The 23,362-nt window shown below is 47.7% G+C and overlaps 1 protein-coding gene across 12 annotated transcripts in view; it reads right to left on the bottom strand.

Moving 5' to 3' along the window:
* KIF3B (kinesin family member 3B) overlaps positions 1-16,129 on the bottom strand; it is a 34,260-nt gene extending 18,131 nt beyond the window's left edge. For 4 of the 12 annotated variants that reach the window (XR_014790791.1, XR_014790790.1, XR_014790793.1 and 1 more), the window contains exons 1-2: positions 5,691-16,129; positions 4,628-4,729 (exon numbers count right to left, since the gene is read on the bottom strand). Coding sequence is in view for 6 of the 12 variants with exons in the window: in XM_084854568.1 (XP_084710694.1) it covers positions 4,628-4,729; positions 5,691-7,094 (1,506 nt within the window). In the remaining 6 variants the exon portion in view is untranslated. The remainder of the gene's footprint in view (positions 1-4,627; positions 4,730-5,690) is intronic. The other 8 variants (XR_014790792.1, XR_014790795.1, XM_084854567.1 and 5 more) reach the window with 5 other exon arrangements.
* Between the last annotated feature and the right edge of the window lie 7,233 nt (positions 16,130-23,362).

The following is a 23,362-nucleotide window of genomic DNA, read 5'->3' as shown; positions in this document are numbered from 1 at the left end:
ACTCCCAGTCTTGTAACAACACCATTCAATGAAATAGCCATTCCCCCTTCAGCTTCTCGAAGAACTTGTAATTTTTGTATTTTACTAAATTTCCATTGTTCACAAAGTATTCAAGCAATAGACGACATGAACCTCATACGCTTGAAAAAATAAACAGGAAGGGAGGAAAAAACACTGCGCATTGAGAACATTCCTGATATAAGGATCACTGGAATCAAAGGGACTTGCAATAGAGTGCTATTCATCTAGCTGAATGGAACCTCCATGTTCAGAGGCAATATACCTTTGAATATCAGCAACTAGGAGCAGGGAGAGGGCTATTGCTCTCATGTCCTCTTTGTGGGTTTCCCAGAAAGGCATCTGGTTGGCCTTTGTGGAAAACAGGATGCCAGACTAGATGGGGTTTTTGGTCTGACCTATCAAGGCTCTTCTTACATCCACAGTTGAGCTCACTCATTTCAAAGGTGCTTGCCCAGGAAACATTCTCAGTAAATTTTTGTTGTTGTTGTTCAGTCGTTAAGTTGTGTCCGACTCTTCGTGACCCCATGGACCATAGCACGCCAGGCCTTCCTGTCCTCCGCTCTCTCCCAGAGTGTACTTAGGTTGACTGATTTGACCTCCTTGCAGTCCAGGGGACTCGTAAGAGTCTTCTCCAGCACCACACTTCGAAAGCATCAATTCTTCGGCGCTCAGCATTCCTTATAGACCAGCTCTCACAGCCATACGTTGCTACTGGGAAAACCATAGCTTTGATTATACGAACCTCTGTCGGCAAGGTGATGTCTCTGCTTCTTACTATGCTGTCTAGGTTGGCCATAGCTTTCCTCCCAAGGAGCAAGCGTCTTTTAATTTCATGGCTACAGTCACCATCTGCGGTGATCTTGGAGCCCAAGAAAGTAAAATCTGTCACTGCTTCCATTTCTTCCCCTTCTATATGCCAGGAAGTGATGGGGCCAGATGCCATGATCTTCGTTTTTTTAATGTTGAGTTTCAAACCAGCTTTTGCACTCTCCTCTTTCACCCTCAACAAGCGGCTCTTGAGATCCTCTTCGCTTTCTGCCATTAGGGTGGTATCGTCTGCGTATCTGAGGTTGTTGATAGTTCTCCCGGCAATCTTAATTCCGACCTGTGATTCATCCAACCCAGCGTTTCTCATGATGTACTCTGCATAAAAGTTAAATAAGCAGGGAGACAATATGCATCCTTATCGTACTCCTTTCCAATTTTGAACCAATCGGTTGTTCCATGTCTGGTTCTTACTGTTGCTCCTTGGCCCTCGTACAGGTTTCTCAGGAGACAGGTAAGGTGGTCTGGTACTCCCATCTCTTTCAGAATTTGCCACAGTTTGTTGTGATCCACACAATCAAAGGCTTTAGCGTAGTCAATGAAGCAGAAATAGACGTTTTTCTGGAATTCTCTTGCTTTCTCCATGATCCAGGGAATGTTGGCGATTTGATCTCTAGTTCCTCCGCCTCTTCAAAACCCCGCCTGTATTTTCGGTAGTTCTTGGTTCACATACTGCTGAAGCCTAGCTTGTAGGATTTTGAGAGTAACCTTGCTGGCATGTGAAATGAGTGCAATTTTACCCAAGCATTATTGTTGTTGTTGCTGTTGTTATTATTGTTGTTGTTGTTGTTATTATTAATAATATCCTGCCTATTTCCCCAATACTGGGACTCAAGGCAGCTTTACAACATTAAAAACTTGTACAGTTAAAACATATAAATAGAAATATACAAAAGTTAAAAATATAATTAAATCATCAATAATATTAAAACTGTATAAAATATCAGAAATTAAAAAGACAACAACAATATAAAGAATAGTACCACTCCATCATATTCCCACAGGTCCAGACTATCTATCCCCAAGGGCCTGCTGGAACAAAACAGTTTTTGCCTGCCTGAGGAAACATAGCAAGGAGGATACCACTCTCACCTCCCTGGGAAGGGAGTTCCAGAGCCTTGGGGCAGCCACCGAGAAGGCCCTCTCCCGCGTTCCCACCAGGTGAGCCTGTGACAGTGGCGGGACGGTGAGAAGAGCCTCCCCTGAAGATCTCAGGGCACAAGCAGGCTCATGGGGGAGAGTATGGTCTTTCAGATAACCTGGACCCGAGCCGTACAGGGCTTTGTAGGTCATGACCAGCACTTTGAATTGTGCCCAGAAACAAGACTGGGAGCCAGTGAAGCTGTTTTAGCAAGGGAGTTGTATGCTCCCTGTAGCCAGCCCCAGGCAACAGTCTGGCAGCAGCTCTTTGAACCAGCTGGAGTTTCCAAACACTCTTCAGAGGCAGCCCCATGTAGCGCGCGTTACAGTAATCCAAACAGGACGTAACTAAGGCATGTGTCACTGTGGCCAAGTCAGACAGCTCAAGGAACGGGCGCAGCTGGCGCACTAGCTTTAACTGTGCAAATGCACTCCTGGCCACCGCCGAAACCTGGGCATCCAGGCTCAGGGCTAAATCCAGAAGTACACCCAAGCTGTGAACCTGTGTCTTCAGGGGGAGTGTAACCCCATCCAGCACCAGCGGAATCTCTATTCCCTGATCTACCTTTGACTGACCAGGAGCACCTCTGTCTTGCCTGGATTAAGCTTCAATTTGTTTGCCCTCATCCAGTCCATTACTGCCAACAGACACCAGTTTAGCACCACAACAGCTTCTTTGGAGTTAGATGGAAAGGAAAAGTAGAGTTGAGTGTCATCAAACAGCACTGGGGACAAAACGGAACCCTGAGGAACTCCACAGGCCAATAGCCAGGGAGTCAAACAGAAGTCCCCCAGCACCCCCTTCTGGGTCCACCCCTGTAAGAAGGAATGGAGCCACTGTAAAACAGTGCCTCTAAATCCCATCCCAGCAAGGCAACCCAGAAGGATACCATGGTCGGTGGTATCGAAAGCCGCTGAGAGGTCCAGCAGAACCAACAGGGACACACTCCCCCGTCTAGTTCCCGGTGCAGGCCATCCACCAAGGTGACCAAAGCTGTTTCTGTCCCATAACCGGGTCTGAAGACAGATTGAAATGGGTGTACATAATCTGTCTCATCCAGGAATCCTTGGAGTTGGGAGGCCACCACTTGCTCCAGTTTCTTGGAAATGCTGAATATATTCCATTTCTGAATTCCAGAATGGAGTATTGGAGACTGGCCAATAATCATCCAATATGGTGGGGTTCAGGGAGGGCTTTCTTAACCAAGGTCTCACCACCGCCTCCTTCAGGCAGGCTGGAACTCCGCCTTGGCTAAGGGAGGCATTAACCACTCCAGGGACCCACTCGGCCAGTCCACCTCCGGCTGCTTCTATGATCCAGGAAGGACAAGGATCTAGAACACACGTGGTGGCTCTCACCACTCCCAGGATCCCGTCCACATCCTCAGGCTGTACAAATTGAAAAGTATCCAGCAGCACTGGACAAGCAGGGGCCAAAGTTACATCCACTGGGTCTGTATCAACTATAGCGTCCAAGTCAGAGCAGATCCGAGCGATTTTGCCTGCAAAGTGCAAATTGTTTACAGCCGGCTGTCGAGAGGTTTAAATTCTCCTCTTGCAGGCTAGCGTATAAAAGACCCCTAACCACGCGAAACAGCTCCACTGGGTGACTCTTTGCAGACGCAATGGTGGCAGAAAATAGTTTTTGGGGTGCCCGTATTGCCACACAGTAGGCCTTCAAACAGCCTCTAGCCCATGTTCAATCGGATTCACGCTGAATTTTCTGCCAACGTCGCTCCAGTCGTCTTCTCACTTCGTTCATCGCCGCCAGCTCCCTAGAAAACCAGGGTGCAGGTGTGGCTCCGGTTCATGAGAGAGGACGCTCAGGAGCGATAGTGTCCACGGCCCTGGTCATTTCTCCATTCCAGAGATCGGCCAGGGCTTCTGCAGAATCGCCTGCCAAGGCAACAAGAAAATCCCCAAGAGCCCTCAGGAAACCATTCAGATCCATCAGCCTCCTGGGGCAAACCATCCTAATTGGCCCTCCACCCTTGCAGAGGTTGCAAGTGCCAGCAAGTCTAAACCCCACCAGGTAGTGATCTGTCCATGACAACGCAACTATCGAGAGTTCTTCCACTCTCAGATCACTATCACCCATCCAGCACAGAAAACAAGGTCCAGAGTGTGCCCAGCAGCATGGGTGGGGCCAGATACCTTCTGGGACAGACCCATGGTTATCATGGTGGACATGAAGTCCTGAGCCACTCTCGACAGGGCAGCCTCAGCATGGATGTTGGAAATCCCCCAGCACAAGGCAAGGGGTTTCCAACACCAGCCCCGAGACTACCTTGGCTAGCTCAGGAAGGGAGACTGTTGAGCAGCGGGGTGGACGGTACACCAACAGAATCCCTATTCTGCCCCAGCACCCACCTTCAAATACACACACTCGAACCCAGCAGACTGTGGGATAGGGCACCTGGTCAGGGGGATTGAATCCCGTTAGACCACTGCCACTCCACCTCCCCGCCCCCCAGGCCTTGCCTGCTGCTGGACAGAGAGCCCTGGAGGGCAGAGCTGACATTGTCTTTGATCTAGAGGGGAACAGCAAAAGATGCTAAGAGTCTCCCAGGGCCACAACAGAGGGCTTCTCTACACACTCTGGAAGCACTGTCTTCACAACAAACATGCTCTTCCATCTCACCTGCTCAGCAATCTCCTGCCGCTTCTGTTCCAAGATTTTCTGCTGCTCATTTGTGTGATCAACAATATTTTTCCCTCCAACAAGGAGTTTGCTTTCCATTGCCTGAAAGCACAAAACGGGGAATGGGGGTAGGGAAAAGAATCCCAGTAACCACATATTGCAGAGCCTCACAACTACTGCTTCCCTTTCAAAAGTAATAATCCCCCTGACATGGTTGTCATATGACCCATGCCTTATACTAGCTTTCCCCAATGTAATTTCCAGCATTCCCTGTCAGCATGGCCAATAGCCATACTGGCTGGGAATGCTGGGAGCTGCAGTCCAACACATCTGGAGGGCACCAGGTTGGGGAAAGCTGCCTTATACAGACTTTGACCATTGGTTCATCTTGCCCAGAAGTGACTGTTCTGACTCACAGTGGCTCTCCAAGGTCTCAGGGAAAGAGTGGTCCCTTTGAAACTGGAGATATCAAGGTGTGAACCTAGAACAGTATGCATGCAAAACCTGTGTGCTACCACTGAACTATGGACCTTCCCAAGACATCTCCCTCTTTCAGATGAGGCTCTCTCTGTAGTTTGCCATCCAAGGGCTTGGATCAGGTTAGCTTCCTCTTTCTAATCAGGCATTTCAAGTAATAATCCCATTCAACTTAAAGTTAGAAGAAAACACTATTCTTTGCTCATCCTACATATCTGGCTGAAAACTACCAAAATGGGAACCTGTTCCACATTCAGCTCATGAAGCTGTGATGGACATTCTTGGCTCTGTGAGGGGTTTGATGCATCAAGAATGAAGACGGCGCCCTGGAAGCTACAGCCCAACACCACAAAGCACCTGCACCTCACCCATTGTGAGCTGCAGAGTTCTGGCCGTGAATAATTTCGTAAGAAAAACTTCTAAATAAGATTATAATAACCACCAATTTTAAGTAGAATTTCAGGAACAATTTTCATTTCAACTTCTATATGCCTGGAACTTTCCATCACTAATACAAACCCTCTCCCAAGAAGCCTCCCCTGCCCCAATTTTCTGAGTCCACAGAACTCAGCAAAGAGTCTCTTACCTTGATTTTGGCACCCAGCTTTTCAGCTGCTTCTTTCTCACGTTTCAGATCTTCCATCTTCTTCTCCTTCTCCTTCAGCAACCTCATCTTATCTTCAGCTACCAAGCTGTGATCCTCTAGAATAGCCTTCTTCTCTATCTCCAGCTTCTCTTGTTGCTGCTTCCAATAGTCATCTTTGTCACCCCCTTCCTCCTCACCTTCTTCACCATCCTCCTCCTCCTCTTCCTCCTCCTCCCCACCAACACTTCCATCCCTCCTCCGCTCTTTCTTCTTCCTCTTGCCAACGGACCGCTTTTCCAGCTGTGCCTTGAGCCGAGCAATTTCCTCCTGGAATTCCCGCAGCAGGGCATCCTTGGGATCTTCATTCACCCTTGGTTTGTTCTTGATGTTCTTGGCACGGTTGGCATACCGCAGAGTGGTGAGGGTCTCCTCAACATTATATGAGGCCGGGCCAATGTTGGCCACCATCACAGTCTTGGCATTGCCACCTAAAGAATCCTGAAGCAGCCTGGTTAGCTTCGAGTCCCGATAAGGAATGTGAGTGCTTTTGCCATCCACTAGGGCAGATATGACATTGCCCAAAGCGGAGAGAGAGAGGTTGATCTTTGTAGCTTCTTTCAACCTCTCCCCCTGGGCTCCGGTCTTAGACTGGCGCTCGCTGCCAGCAAGGTCCACAAGGTTAAGTTTCCCAACCCGTATGTGGTTCTCCCCATCGAGCCCCACCTCGCTGCATTCAATCGTGATCACAAAAATGGCATGGGAACGGGAGCTGTGCTCATTCATATTGGTAGCCCCCACTGAACGATTCTGGTTTCCCACGTTCATAACATGCTCTATTTCCTTGACACTTTTTGTGACAAACGATGACAAATCCTTTACATACACACCTGTGTCTGGCCTCTCCTTCAGCTCCAGCCTCTTGGACTGATCCTTTGATAACAAGTCCCTGATTTCTTCCTGGTAGATCTCCAGATAAGAAGCCCTCACAAGGTACTGCTGATTCTGAGACCGGGAGATGTGCGTGAAGATATGGTCAAAGGAGTTGGGGATGACCCCTCTTTTCTCAGTGTCACCACGCACACCTTCCATCGTGTATGTTTTCCCCGTTCCGGTTTGCCCATAGGCAAAGATGGTCCCATTGAACCCCTGCAGAACTGAGTCCACCAGAGGTCGGAAGGTCTCATCATAGAGTTCAAACTGTTTGGAATTCCAGTCATAAACAGCATCAAAGGTGAAAGTCTTTGGCAGCTCATGAGAGGTTCCCTTGGGGTTCTTCACCGATACCTGCCCCAGCTTGACGTCTACCTGGACCACTTGTTCATAGGAAGCTGCTTTCTCTTTGCTGTTCATTGGCCGGCATCGCACCACAACTTTGACTGACTCCGAGCACTTTAACTTCGACATGATGACAGGTTAGTGCTAGGGAAAATGACGGCAGAGCCAGGAAGGCCAGGGGTTTTTCCAAACCTAGAAAGAATCAAATACAATAATTGAACACACTGATGGACAAGAAATCAGCTACTACAACACACAGGAGACAAAAGTACAAACCCCAGCTCAAGCATGAATGCCCTGGGTGGACATGAGCAGGTCAGGATCTCAAAAATCCAAACTGTAAGATAAAAGTTCAAGGTTATTGTGAGGTACAACTAACAAATGTACAATTGTACAATAACAATGTAAAAGTAAATGCTTTGCCAAAATGGCTGAAATGTTTAAATGCTTCCTATTTCTTGTTAATAATTATTTTGTAACTCAAAGCAAATGGCCTTTAACTTATGTTTATATATATTCTCCAACATCTTTGATTAAAAATTAGAAATACCACTTTTTAAAATTAGATCAATAATAGCTTCCTTGCTGCAGAACAAACACATTCATAAAATTAAAAAGGTAAAGGTGTCCCCAACCAGTCGTGTCCGACTCTAGGGTGCGGTGCTCATCCCCATTTCTAAGCCGAAGAGCCAGCGCTGTCCGAAGACGCTTCCATGGTCCTGTGGCCGGCATGACTGAACACCGAGGTGCACGGAACGCTGTTACTTTTCCCGCCGAGGCGGTACCCATTTATCTACTTGCAATTTCTTGCTTTCGAACTGCTAGGTTGGCAGAAGCTGGGACTGAAGACGGGAGCTCACTCCATCATGCAGCACTCAGGTCTCGAACTGCTGACCTGCCGACCTTCCAGTCTGCAGTTCAGCGTCTTAACCACTAAGCCACCGTGGCCCACATTCATAAAATTACTGTATCTAATTATACCTCCTCTGTGCAAAGCCATCAGGTAGCAGTGACGTGGGTTTTCTGGAAAATTTTGAATCTGAAAAATTTCCTATGCAAATTGGGCTAATTTTCCGATGCTAATTAGGCTAATTTGCATAGGGTCATTTGCATCAGAAAAAATTCAGTTTGCATTGGAAAAACCCTAAAGAGTGATCTAATTCAACATGTTTACTAAATATAAGTGAAACAACAAAGCTAAAGAAGTTTCCAGTGTTAATTTTGTGTCTCAATACACCACAAGTACGTGACCTGAAATATTTGAGGAAAAATCTAAAGCACACAATGTGATTTAAATATTATATGATGTAGATATTTTTATTGGAATACTTGTAAAAAGTGGAAGACAACAGCATAAATTTCCCTTATTGTTTAAATCGAAGAAAAAAGTTACTGACAACTGTTGATACATGGAGAGAGCAATCCTGTGGCCGCTAGACAGTGGCTAGATAGACATAGGATATGGTGTTTTCTGGGAACCGACCTTGGAGCCCGTGCTCTGAGGTCGGTTCCCGAAGAACCAACCCCCCCTCCACTTCCGGGCTGCCTCAGAGGCAGCGCAGCACATCCCCGTCCTCCGTGCTCACAAAAGGAGCGTGGAACAGCCAGAAAGGTGCGTGTCCGGGGGCGTTCCAGGGCGGGGAGAGCGTAGCTGCCTGTCCGACACATCCTGTGTGTCGTACAGCAGCCTCCTTCCCCGCTCCGTGCTCCCATGGCTAGACAGCTGCAATTGGCTGTCTAGCTGAAAAAGCAGGGCAGGAGGAGCGCAGAGGGAAAGATCCCCTCCATGCTTCTCCTGCCCTGCTTCGGATAGGCAGTCACCGCCGAGTTCGCCCTAATTCAGCCTTTCACAACCTGGTGCCCTCCAGATATGCTGGCATATAAATCCCAGCATCCCTCAGTCAGCAAGAAGGGCACCGGGTGCGGGAAGGCTGCACTAATTAATTTTAGCAAGCCAAAGAACTGTGAATAATATGCTGAGAACCACTCATCTACTTTAAGAGAATTCAACTCTCTTCCACTAAGGTTGTTGGGGCACCTTCAGTTGGGTCACTACTTATTAGTTCCATTTCACACAGAGACATTTACATATTTCAGTTACATATATGTACTCTCACACATACTTGCTAGGGATAATCACCTGAAAAACATTAATTACAACTTTGAAACTGCCAAGCTTGCCTAATATTGTATTTGCAAGTGGCATCCATTCATTTTTAATAATGAACTTCTGAAATGGAAACTTTCTGTAGAAAATTAAGGCACTAGAAATGTCTCTATTTTGGCACACAGCACTGTCTGACAGAATAGAATTGCAATGCAAATATGTACAGCATAGTATGTATATGCATATATATGTGTTTTTAACACTGAGTATAATAGTACACATGCTTGCACAAATTCCTTTTGCTCATTATTAGAGGGTGATGGCATAACCAGGGGGTCACAATCACTGAAACAGCTGACAAATAGGTATACCCATGCCCAGTATAAGCAGCTGCCATAACAAGCAGGCAAAGCATAAGCATAGTGCACTGTCACTTGTAGGTGATTTTATAATTTCACACCTAAACATCAACCAGTTTGGCCTCCTTAATCAAAGCAGCCTAATGTTCAAAATATTAAAGTATTTGAAAGTTTGAATAAACAGGATGGTTATTTGCACACAAAGAAAAGGATCAAGGTTAGGGATTATGGGTAGGGCAGGAACTTCTCCAGTACCTCAAGAATGCCCAGGCCACTCAATCCAATTCTCACCTGCAACACAGAGGTCATGATCCAGCAGAGCCTCCCTTTCCCGAGAAGCAACTGCACAAATGAATGTGCTTGCTTCAGCCAGCTCACTTTGCCCTGGGAGGGAATTATGGTGAAGTGAAATGTAAGGTCACAGATCTCCCTGCACGAGTAAAGGACAACCCTTCTGTCCTTTCCTCTCTGCAGAACCAGCTTTTGCAGCCTAAAGTTTTAGCGGCATGAAAACTGACCTTACCCACTTCTACTTCAACAGCTTTATCCCACTAATCTACCTTGGAGGTAGATTAGGCTGACAGAAGCCACCCAGTGTGTTTTGTCGCTGAGCGAGAAACCAGGTCTCAAGTGCAACACTCTGTCCAGTGGATTGCAGTTCCCCCAGAGGCAACCCCAAATATTCTGGATTTTCTTCAGAGGCTTATATACCTCAACTCAAAATCCTTACTCTGAATAGCCAGATTTACTTCTTGCTATGTGACAGAAAGTGGAGAGAGGGCTCTACGTTTTGACCACACTGCACCTGAGCTGCACAGCCTTCAGAACGCCTCTGAAAAATCTCAGTTTTCATCCTCTAAAGTTCTATAACACTTTGTTCTAATGCTCATCACTGTAGAGAAAAGGGAAGAGAACACACAGTGGTAGGTTTTCCTGTTCAAGGTTAAAGAAACAAGTCAGATTTGGGACAGAGTTTCTTAGGGTGCAATCCTATGCATGTTGTGACAGAAGAAAGTCTTACAACTCCAAGGACACCCCAGTATGCTGGGAGTTGTAGGACTTTTTCTATCCAAACATGCATAGGATGGTGCCCTTATATATGTGTATAGAACTTCTGAAAAACTAATTTTGTCCCTCCTTTCCTCCCTCGTACGTCCAAGTTTTTGTCACTCTTGTACCTACCACTCTGTTGCCCCCAACAATTTTCTAAGATGTCCACCACTGCTTTCTATTTCCCCAGCCCCTGAGTACAATCAGCCCCAAATCTGTAAACATCCCCAGCCCAAACATGCAGAAGAAGTTAGCTGGTGATAATCTGCTGAATTTCAAAAAGAACATTATCCAACCTGTGGTTTCTTGCACTGGAAAGCAAAAGGATGAAGCAGCTTTTCCTGATGCAGCAATTTAACATGCTGTCTAAGATCTCTCAAACCTTAAGATTCTGGAAAACTGCCCTAATGCTTTCCCTACCCCTTAAAATGGTTTAAAGTCACCTTCATTAGTCTTAATTAATAACATAATAAAACTTCAAAGAGACTCACAGTTGCCAGGAAACAGAAAACTCTGGCCAGAACTGCAATCTTATACAAAATGCATGGCTGGCATTGAAAACAGGAGCTCCTTGCCTCCTTTTCTCCCTCCCCAAAATGTGCCATGCTAGAAGACACATAAAAACCATGCTGGATGAGACTAAGGGTCCATCTAGTGCAGCCTTCTCTTCACGCAGTGGCCCACCAGCTGCCCACGGGAAATCCACAAGCAGGACATATGTGCAACAGCACCCTCCCGCCCATGTTCCCCAGCTCACTGCCTCCGGTACTGGGGGTAGCACATAGCCATCAGGACTAGTAGCCATTGATAGTCTTCTCCTCCAGGAATTTCTCCAACCCCTTTTAAAGCCATTCAGATTGGTGGCCGGCACTATGCCCTGTGGGAGCAAATTCCACAGTTTGGCTCTGCGCTGGGTAATGAAGTCCTTCCTTTTATCTGTCCTGAATCTTCTACCAATCAACTTCATGGGATGACCCCACTGGGTTCTACTATTATGAGAGAGGGAGAAAAATGTCTCCCTATCCACATTTTCCACACCATGCATAATTTTGTGCACTTTTATCACGTCCTCCCTTACTCATCCTTTTTTCTAAGCTAAACAATCCCAGCTGTTGTGACCTTCCGTCATAGGGGAGAAGCTACAGCCCTTGATCACTTTAGTTGCCCTTCTCTGCACATTTTCCACCTCTACAATATCCTTTTATGGTGTGGTAACCAGAACTGCACACAGTATTTTAAGTGTGGTCCCACCATAAATTTGTATAAAGGGAGTATGAACTTCACAGTTTTTTCAGTTCCTTTCCTAATTATGCCTAACATGAATTTGACTTTTTCACAGCAGCTGCACACTGGTCAACATTTTCATCAAGCTGTCCACCACAACCCCAAGATCTCTTTCTTGGTCAGTCACCGCTAGCTCAGATCCCATCAGGTTTATACTTGAAGTTGGGATTTTTTGCCACATGGTGCACACCTTTACACTTGCTTACACTGAACCACATTTGCCATTTTGATGCATGACACGACATCATCTCACCTCAAGTTTCCCCCTCCACTTCCTTGGTTGCTGCTTGTGGGGGTAGGGAAGCTGAAAAGTATAATGACATGTCACGTGTTTTACAGCAATACATGTTACAGAGAAGGGGATCAGGATGACAGAGAGACCTCTCTCCTAGGGGCCTCACTGGAGAAGGCAAAGAGCACCACACAAGGCCATTGAACGGGGGCACAATGCACAGCTCCACGTTAAAATGCCACCATGTTAAACTCCCTGCCACTTGAGGGGCAGGGCTCCCAAAACTATCAGGCTCTGCTTGGAGATATGAGACTGAGATTCTTTCACATCAACATCTGCCTTCCCCTCCAGGAACTCTTCGGGGTCCTGCAGAGCCTAGCCCTCCTGCCTGGCACTTGCTGCTCTGGTAGGTGACTCCAACTGAAAGTCTAGTGCCCTCCAGGTCTCGTCATAAGCCAAGCGGTCACAGCCAGGGGGCACGCTGGGAAAGGCCGCTGTTGCCAGAGGAACTACACTAGCTCACACTACTGAAATGGAGCAAGGTTACACTGCTGCAGCAATCACTGCACCCCATCCTAAACATTTAGTTGCTGCCCTGTATCGTTACAGCAGCCTTCCCCAACGTGGTGTCCTCCAGCTGTCCTGAACTACCACTCCTATAATTCCCAGCCAACATGACCATGGCTGAGTTACAGGATCAGACCAGGTGCGGAGCTTAATTATGCCAGGTCCCACCACAGCATAGCCCTGGCAAGTGTTCACTGCAAGGGTTAACCCTGGAACATCTAACCACGAGTGGGTGAAAGGATGCCTGAGCAGGTACCTTTCCCTCACCACTGAGTAACTACAGAACAGTTTGTCATACACCAGGGATTAGTTGAAAGGGCTTCCAAATCAGAGGGCAGAGGTTTGCAGGCAAACCCAGCATCTTTTTCTAGAAATTAAGTACCACCTCTATGGATCCAGAAACTGAGTAACATTTGACTCATCTTCTCATTTTGCTTTCATCTCTGTACTTGGAAGATCAATGGAAGAGTCAAGAAGCTAAAGTAAAGATAAATTTCCATTCCAAAACTCTTGCTAGAAAAAGGCAACGCTGACAAGGAGATGCACTCTTAGAGTACAAAGTAAACATGCTAGGTAAGGCGTCCTACAGCTTCAATTGAAAATGTAATAAAATGTAATCCTGTCCATTTACACTCTAGCACAACATGCCACTGCTTGCACCCTTACAGAGAGGCCTAATGCTGCTGCAGAAGGAACTCTGTACTGACATGACATGAACAATTTTTTAATCAACAACTAAGGTCTCCTCAGGGCCTTGGTGGGTTAAGCAGTACACTCAACATGTTCTCCATCTTTGTGCTTAAGAGCACAGTTGAGAAACACATAAATTTCTCATGCTTGAGGTGCCTGGTGGCAAGTTGGGGTCATGCGTGCGCACGCGCGTGCACACACACACACAGAATCTTCCCCCTACCCACTGAGAGGGAATCACTTGGGGTGAGGAGGTTAAAGCCTCTCCCACCAACCCACAGCGATATCACTGTTTCAACAGCAATCTCAGCAGCACCGGGATTGCTTGGGGGTGGGGAGGTTAAAACGTCTCCCCACCCCCACCCCAGTGATCCCCTCTGAGATCTTGGGAGCACCCAGATTGCTAAGGCAGGGGAGAGGTTAAAACCTCTTCCCCAACCCCAGCAACCCCAATCAGGATCCTAGTTCCAACACTGTGCAACAGAAAAGTTCTGCAAAGCAGGCTCTGACGTACTTTAACATGCTCCTAACTGCATGTGCCTAAGTATGCAAATCAACTACAGCTAACCACTGCATGAGCTGACGCAGTCCTCAGAGCTGAGGAAGTTGCCCACCCTATTTTAGACAACCCTTTATGTCACAGCCCTGTCCAGAAACAGCACTCACTCACTCTTATGAAATCCAAAGCAATCTGGCCAGATCACAAATTGACTCTAATCCATTACACTCAGAACCTCAAATTGCATTTTCAATTGGCTGCAGTACAGAATACGGGAAGCAATTCAAATCCTGTTTTCTTGGAGCACAGGATGAAATCATGCCTGGAAAATAAGTCGTGGTACCATCTGAAATTAAACTGATGTGGCAGTTCAATCATTAGAGAATTTTAGATGTCAGAAATGGAGGAGACCAATTAAGTCAATCAGCCTGTGCTGTTAGAGCCAATGAACAAACACAAGATTGCTACCTACTGGATATAGTCTAGGATTATCTTTAATTTAATTTCAGTAGCCCAAACAAGGAACCCATGCTGCCTCTTGCAATGTGGAACCAGAGACTTAACAGAGCTTGACGGAACAAACCTTTTCCATCCTTGCTACTTAAAACTGTCAGGTACCTGGAGATGTAATTATGTTTCTTCTTAGCATCACTTGGCTCTTTCAGTTACTTCATTTAATAAGTGGGTAATTTGTTTCTTTGGCCTAATAAAATATATCATTGCTGTCTATTTCGTATTTCTTACTGTCTGAAAATTACCAGGCAAGTGCCTTTATGTGACCTCTCCAAACTTCAGATTGCCAAACATTCACAAGCAATTAACACAGCCAAACAAAAGAGCAATTGCCAAAATCAGTACATTTTTTCCCCTCAAGCAATGTATTCTGCAAAGGATCATAAACTGATAAATGCATTCAGTAACACTATAGCAATGTAGAGAAATACAGAACTTGTAGAGAAATACGCAACAGGCTCTATTCAGAAAAATACACAGAGGTGTAGGAGTACAGCTGAAATAAAATTTGGCTTTCATTTGCAGAATTAATTCCCTTCCCCTGTCCAAGGAAAGGAGGCAAGGATCTTTCTGCCATTAACAAAACCATTTTTGCACCAATCGCTTGCAACAAAAGAAGGCACAACTAGGCTGGCTGGCCCTTGTACAGATGAACAACGAGGATTGTACCATCTAATATTTGCACCATCTAATATGTGGGGCAGTTAAGCGCCCTCTTGAACAGCTACATGGGTCATGCCTCTCCCCCCCTCGTGGTATATATTTACACAGCCTGATCTTATGTGTGTTTACGCAGAAGCAAGCCCTCCTGAATGCAACAGGAGTTACTTGCAAGTTGTGCGCATGGGATCTTACCCTCAGACAGGCGTGCGCAGGAGAGAGGCAAAGGCCGCAGCTCCCTCTCCTGACACGGCCCCTCACAGGATGCAGAGAGCACCGTGTGCGCAAGGCGGCCTTCCATCAAGTCAGACCGCGGATTCACCCAGCCCAGGACTGCCTACTCTGGCAGGCGGCAGCCGCGGGCCTCAGGCAGAGACAGGCCCCCCGCCGCCGCCTGGCCCGTTCCCGCCGGAGATGCCGAGGTCGGCCCTGGGAGCCCGGCATCCGCGGCGCGCGCCGCCACCGCGGGGCGGGGCCCTCGCTGACCTTCCGGACGGGCAGCCTGGCGGGCGCCTCCCGAGCAGCTCGGGGCTGCCCCGCGCCGCCCCGGGCTGACGACGCTCGGGCCTCGCCGGGGCGGCGCTTCCGCCTCCCCCGGCCGAGCGAGCTCCGCCGCCGCGCCGCGGCGGGCGGGCGGCCCGGGCGTGGCCAGGTGCCCGGGGCCCGCCCCGCGCCCCCCGCAGCAGCCCCGCCGGGGCCCGGAGGGGCTGGGCGCGGCCCGCAACCTCCCCTGCCCGCCCCTCCGGCGGGGGGCTGCTCCGGGGGGGGGGCGGGCGGGGGGGCACCTCCGCGCAGATGCCCCAGCACCCGCGCACGCCCCAGCGGGCGCGAGGGGGGCGGCGCGCCCCGGCACCACCCGCGCGCCAGGCGCCGCCGCCCCCTCGCGAGCCCCCGCCACGGAGGCGCGGGCCGAGCGGCGCACGACGTCGACCGCCCACGCCCCGCGCGCCGGCACCTCGCTCTCCTCCCCGCTCCGCCGGCACGCTCAAGCGAGGCGCGCGCCGGGGGGGCACACGGCCGCCTCTCGCGCGCGCGAGCCCACGCCCACCCCGGGGCGGGGGGCGGAGGGGGGCTCCTTCCACCCACTCACCTGCTCCGTCACCATGGAGCCCCCTCCCGCCGCCACAGCAGCGGCGGCAGCACCGGATACGGGAGGAGAGGGTGGCCGCCGCCGCCGCCGCCGCCGCCGCTCACTTCCTTGGCAACGCGGCTGCCCGCCCCCAAGCCATCACTTCCTTAGCGACGGGCCCGGTCTCCTCCGCGCCCGCCCCTAGCGACGGGCCCGCCCCTTCCCCCACGGAGGGAGAGCACATCCGGGGAACTGGGAGGGGCGCGGTCAGCAACGCGATACGCGGGGCGGCGTAGAAGGGGCGGGGGGAGGGGGCTGTGCTGGCGGCCCCCCCGCCCCGCCCCGCCCCGCCGCCTCTCCGAGGCCCGGGCGGGCAACGCGCGGCCTCGGGGTGCTTGGCGCGCCACTCCCTCACCCCTGGCCGCGCCCGGCAGACGGCCATCCTGGGCCAAGACGGCCGCTTCCTGCCATTTATCTATGTCTGCCCCGCCCAACAGCCAAAGCCTCCATCCCCGAGCCATGTGCCGGGTGACCGGGCGTGAGGGAGGGAGACAGGAGGGCCGCGTGGGCCGCTTAAATTTTCCTGGACAACTTCTGGGCCTTGGGTGGTTCTTTTTCCCACCCACTTTATCCTCAGAACAGCCCCTGTGAGGTACTTCTAAGCACAGCACAGAGTTCAACGGTGGAAGCTTTGGCTATTGGGCGGTGTAGAAATGACATAGATGGAATGAAGTGAACAAAATGAAATTTGCTGCTACTAGGTGTAGTGATCACTACATCTTGCAGGAGCGAATTTCATTCCAACCACCCATTTATTTCATTTCTGTAGTGCCCCAAAGCCAAAGCTTGAATGGCTTTAAAAAGGGATGAGACAAATTCACGGAGGAGACTTAAGGGTGAAATCCTATGCATGTTTAGACATTAAAAAAAGTCCTACAACAGAGCATGCCCTACATTTCCCAGCATGGCTGGCCAGGGAATGCTGGGAGTTGTAGGACTTTTTTCTGTCTAAACATGCGTAGGACTGTGCCCTTAGGCTATCAATGGCTACTAGTCCTGATGGCTATATGCCACTTCCAGTATCGGAGGCAGTATGCCTGTGTGCCTATGGGGAACATGGGCAGGAGGGTGCTGTTGCACTTGTGTCTGACTTGTGGGCTTGCCATTTGGGCAGCTGGTTAGCCACTGGGTGAACAGAGTGCTGGACAAGATGGACCCTTGGTCTGATCTAGCTTCAGAGCTCTCCTTATGAGGTTGCTTAGATTAGGCTTATGCTGACAGCAGAGCTGGCTACAGATTTAAGGGCGTTCTTGGCAATGTGTTCACCTACATTGGGTTCCCCATTGGCAAAAGCCAGCTGCACTCAAATGAGCACCAAGTGACCCCCAGTGGAAGCCTGGGAGCTAACATTTTAATTTCCAACAATGCTGGTGATGTAGTATTGCTGGGGCATTGTAGGAAATCAAAATGGTGGCTCCTAGAGAGGGCCCAGAGCAGGCATCAGCAATGCCAGAGTGCTGGGATGAGACCTGACACCTACCTAAGAAGACCGTATGCTGAGGCCTGGCAGCGCTGAGAGATCATGACTAGCACAAGATCATCCAGTAATCTTCATGGCTAAGTGGGGATTTCAACCTGTCTGCGGATTATGGGAGTTGTAGTCCAACACATCTGGAGGGCACCATGTTGGAAGGACAGAGGAGATAGACTAAAGGAGCAAATAAGCCCTTAGTGGCATCTTGAACAGTTAAGGCTGCAGTCTTATACCCACTTACTTGGGAGTAAGCCTAATTGAACTCAATGAGACTTACTTCTGAGCAGACATATATAACACTGCACTGTAAAAGATTCAGGCCACAATCCTAGTCATACCTAGGAATAAGCCTGAAAACAGAGGGACTTCCTTTTGAGCAAACAGCATGCATGGGGTTAAGGCGCAATCCTGAGCACCCGTACTTGTTTATTCGTTCAGTCGCTTCTGACTCTTCACGACTTCATGAACCAGCCCACGCCAGAGCTTCCTGTTGGACGTCGCCACCCCCAGCTCCCCCAAGGTTGAGTCCGTCACCTCCAGAATATCATCCATCCACCTTGCCCTTGGTCGGCTCCTCTTCCTTTGGCCTTCCACTTTCCCTAGCATCAGCATCTTCGCCAGGGTATCCTGTCTTCTCATTATGTGGCCAAAGTACTTCAGTTTTGCCTTTCATATCATTCCCTCAAGTGAGCAGTCTGGCTTTATTTCCTGGAGTATGGACTGGTTTGATCTTCTGGCAGTCCAAGACACTCTCAGAATTTTCCTCCAGCACCACAGTTCAAAAGCATCTATCTTCCTTCGCTCAGCCTTCCTTATGGTCCAGCTCTCACAGCCAGAGGTTACTATGGGGAATACCATTGCTTTAACTGTGCGGACCTTGGTTGTCAGTGTGATGTCTCTGCTCTTCACTATTTTATCAAGATTTGTCATTGCTGTCCTCCCAAGAAGTAAACATCTTCTGATTTCCTGGCTGCAGTCAGCATCTGCAGTAATCTTTGCGCCTAGAAAGACAAAGTCTGTCACTGCCTCCACGTTTTCTCCCTCTATTTGCCAGTTATCAATCAAGCTGGTTGTCATAATCTTGGTTTTTTTGAGGTTGAACTGCAACCCAGCTTTTGCACTTTCTTCTTTCACCTTCGTCATGAGGTTCCTCAGCTCCTCCTCGCTTTCAGCCATCAAAGTGGTATCATCTGCATATCTGAGATTGTTAATGTTTCTTCCAGCGATTTTAACTCCAGCCTTGGCTTCATCAAGCCCAGCACGTCGCATGATGTGTTCTGTGTACAGGTTGAATAGGTAGGGTGAGAATATACAACCCTGCCGTACTCCTTTCCCAATCTTAAACCAGTCCGTTGTTCCGTGGTCTGTTCTTACTGTTGCTACTTGGTCGTTATACAGATTCCTCAGGAGGCAAACAAGATGACTTGGTATCCCCGTACCACCAAGAACTTGCCACAATTTGTGATGATCCACACAGTCAAAGGCTTTAGAATAGTCAATAAAACAGAAATAGATGTCTTTCTGAAACTCCCTGGCTTTCTCCATTATCCAGCGGATATTGGCAATTTGGTCTCTAGTTCCTCTGCCTTTTCTAAATCCAGCTTGTACATCTGGCAATTCTCGTTCCATGAATTGCTGGAGTCTACCTTGCAAGATCTTGAGCATTACCTTACTGGCATGTGACATAAGTGCCACTGTTCGATAATTTGAACATTCTTTGGTGCTTCCCTTTTTTGGTATGGGGATATAGGTTGATTTTTTCCAATCTGGTGGCCATTCTTGTGTTTTCCAAATTTTCTGGCATATGGCATGCATCACCTTGACCAGCATCATCTTGCAAGATTTTAAACAGTTCAGCTGGGATACCGTCATCTCCTGCTGCCTTGTTATTAGCAATGCTTCTTAAGGCCCATTCAACCTCACTCTTCAGGATGTCTGGCTCTAGCTCACTGACCACACCTTCAGAACTATCCCCGATATTATTATCCTTCCTATACAGATCTTCCATATATTCTTGCCACCTTTTCTTGATCTCTTCTGCTTCTGTTAGGTCCTTGCCATCTTTGTTTTTGATCATACCCATTTTTGCCTGGAATTTACCTCCGATGTTTCTAATTTTCTGGAAGAGGTCTCTTGTCCTTCCTATTCTATTATCTTCTTCCGCTTCCGCACATTGCTTGTTTAAAAATAATTCCTTATCTCTTCTGGCTAACCTCTGGAATTTTGCATTTAATTGGGCATATCTCCCCCTATCACTGTTGCCTTTTGCTTTCCTTCTTTCTTGGGCTGCTTCCAGTGTCTCAGCAGACAGCCATCTTGCCTTCTTGGTTTCTTTTTCTTTGGGACGTTTTTTGTTGCCGCCTCCTGAACAATGTTGCAAACTTCTGTCCATAGTTCTTCCGGGACCCTATCTACTCAATCTAGTCCCTTAAATCTATTCTTCACCTCCACTGTATATTCATTAGGAATAAGCTCAAATCTAACTGATCTGTAGGTCTTCCCTATTCTTTTTAGTCTGATTCTAAATTGTGCAACAAGAAGTTTGTGATCTGAACTACAATCAGCTCCAGGTCTTGTTTTTACCGACTGCATAGATGTCCACCTCCTTTGGCTACAAAGGATGTAGTCAATCTGATTTCGGTGTCGACCGTCTGGTGAAGTCCATGTATAAAGTCATCTCTTAGGTTGTTGGAAGAGAGTGTTTGTTATGCACAGTGAGTTGTCTTGGCAAAATTCTATCAGCCTATGTCCTGCTTCATTTTGTTCTCCCAGACCATGCTTGCCTGTAATGCCAGGTGTCGTTTGACTACCCACCTTAGCATTCCAGTCTCCTATAATGAAAATAACATCTTTTTTTGGCGTACTATCCACTAGGTGCTGCAGATCTTCATAGAACTGATCAACTTCTGCTTCTTCAGCATCTGTGGCTGGGGCGTATATTTGGATCACTGTGATGTTAAATGGCTTACCCTGAATTCGAGTTGAGATCATTCTGTCATTTTTTGGATTGTATCCAAGCACTGCTTTAGCCACTGTATTATTAATTATGAAGGCTACTCCCTTCTGTGGTCCTCTTGTCCACAGTAGTAGATCTGGTGGTCATCTGATGTGAAATGGCCCATTCCAGTCCATTTCAGTTCACTGACACCCAAAATGTCTATATTTAATCTTGACATCTCCCCAATAACCACATCCAATTTCCCCTGGCTCATAGATCTTACAGTCCAGGTTCATATGGTGTGTTGATCTTTAGAACATCGGATTCGTCGTTCACCTCCAGCACCGTCGGTAGCTAGCCGTCCTTTCGGCTTTGAGCTAGCTGCGTCATCACATCTGGGGCTAGTTGAACTTATCCTCTGTTCCTCCCCAGTAGCATTTTGACCATCTTCCGACCTGGGAGTCCCATCTTCTGATGGTATACCGACATATCTCTGGTTGTACTGATCCATTTAGTTTTCATGGCAAGAATACTGGGGTGGGTTGCCGTTTCCTTCCCCAGGGATCGTATTTAGTCTGACCTCTCTGCCATGACCTTCCCGTCTTGGGTGTCCCTTCACGGTTTAGCTCATGACGTCATTGAGGTGCTCAAGCTCCAGCACCACGACAAGGTAACGATCTCCTTTGCTGAAGTGTTCAATAAACACTACTAGGGAATGTTTATTGAGAGTGTCATTAAACATGTAGGCAGGAGTGATACGGTAGACATTGTTTACTTGGACTTCCAAAAAGCTTTTGACAAAGGCCCTCACCAAAGACTCCTGAGAAAACTTAGCAGTCATGGAATAAGAGTACAGGTCCTCTTATGGATCAGTAAATGGTTAAAGAACAGAAAGCAGAGTAGGAATAAATGGTAAATTTTCCCAATGGAGGGAAGTCAATAGTGGGGTCCCACAGGGATCTGTATTAGGACCAATGCTTTTCAACCTGTTCATAAATGATCTGGAATTAAGAGTGAGCAGTGAAGTGGCCAAGTTTGTGGATGACACCAAATTATTTAGGGTGGTTAAAACAAAAAGGGATTGTGAAGAGCCACAAAAGAATCTCTCCAAACTGGGAGAATGGGCATCTAAATGGCAAATGCAGTTCAACATAAGCAAGTGTAAAGTGAGGCATGTTGGGGCAAAAAATCCCAACTTCAAGTATAGCCTGATGGGATCTGAGCTAGTGGTGACTGACCAGGAAAGAGAACTTGGGGTTGTGGTGGACAGCTCAATGAAGATGTCAACCCAGTGTGCAGCAGCTGTAAAAAAGGCAAACTCCATCTTAGGCATAATTAGAAAAGGGGCTGAGAATAAAACTGCCAACATCGTACTGCCCCTATACAAATCTATGGTGTGACCACACTTGGAATACTGTGTACAGTTCTGGTCACCACACCTAAAAAAAGACATTGTAGAGCTGGAAAAAGTGCAGAAAAGGGCAACTGAAATGATCAAGAGGCTGGAGCATCTCCCCTATAAGAGAAGGTTACAACAGCTGGGATTGTTTAGCTTGGAAAAATGGAGTGTAAGGGGAGACATAATAGAGGTCTACAAAATTATGCATGGTGTGGAGAATGTGGATAGGGAGACATTTTCCTCCCTCTTTCAAAATACTAGAACCTGGGGTCATCCTATGAAACTGATTGGTGGGAGATTCAGGATAGATAAAAGGAAGTTCTTCACACAGTGCATAGTTGAACTATGGAATTCGCTACCACAAGATGTAGTGATGGCCACAAACTTGGATGGCTTTAAAAGGGTGTTGGACAGATTCCTGGAGAAGGCTGTCAATGGCTACTAGTCTTGATGGTTATGTGCTACCTCCATTACCAGAGACAGTGAGCCTATGTACACCAGTTGCTGGGGAACATGGGTGGGAGGGTGCTGTTGAGCTCATGCCCTGCTTGTGGGTTCCTGGTTGACAGCTGGTTGGCCACTGTGTGAACAGAATACTGGACTAGATGGACCCTTGGTCTGATCCAGGAGGGCTCTTCTTATGTACTTAGGGAGTAAATTTATGGAGCTTAAGAGAGACTTACTTCCGATTGAAGGTGCATAGGAATGCATTGTTGCCGTGGTAGATTTCATGGACCAGAGGCCAGTGCATCCAAGTACAGAGAAGAGGAGGAGGAGATGAAGATGCTTGAAGACATTTTAGGGCCCAATCCTATGCATGTTTAGACAGAGAAAAGACCTTCAGCTCCCAGCATGCCCCAGCCAGCTATGCTGTATGATTCTTGTCTGTCTAAACGTGCATAGGATTGCACCCTTATTCCATTTGTTGTATGATTGGTAATCAATCAAGTAATGTATTGATTACATTTGCAAGATGTAACATTAAAAGTAAAACTAATCCTGAAGTGAGAAGCGTACTGCTTGTTGCTTTTACATGATACATGTGATGTAGCAGGCATTTTACGTGAGAGAATAGGGGGATGCCTCTTTTAACATGGAGTTTACTAACTGCAGTTTTTATTAATAATTATTATTAAAAAATCTGTCCAGGACACCTTTTTAGTTAATTAAAAGTTTTTGAATCAATCATTCAATTAAATGTTGGAGCTCTAAAAAAAAGTGTTACAAAATGAGGGCAAAAAGTCAAGTGACTGCAGTAAAGTGTGTCACAGTAGTATGCAAAGTAAAGGAATACAAGATCCAGTCAACATGGATGTGACCTACTCATGACTAACTAGGGAGAAGGGCTGTTGCACAAATTTTACTTAACAAGGTACAGCCCTGGCATACAGATCAGCCTGTGTGTATATGTGTGTGTGTACTTCCAGTCTAATGCACATTATTTTTATATCCATCCAAACACATGCCCAGATAAGGTAGATTGTTATTTATTGTCC

The sequence above is a fragment of the Heloderma suspectum genome, chromosome 4 (assembly GCF_057233095.1).
Source record: "Heloderma suspectum isolate Gila_16-S chromosome 4, 16-S_ref, whole genome shotgun sequence".
Taxonomy (NCBI): Eukaryota; Metazoa; Chordata; class Lepidosauria; order Squamata; family Helodermatidae; genus Heloderma; species Heloderma suspectum.
This window is presented reverse-complemented; position numbering and strand designations above follow the sequence as displayed.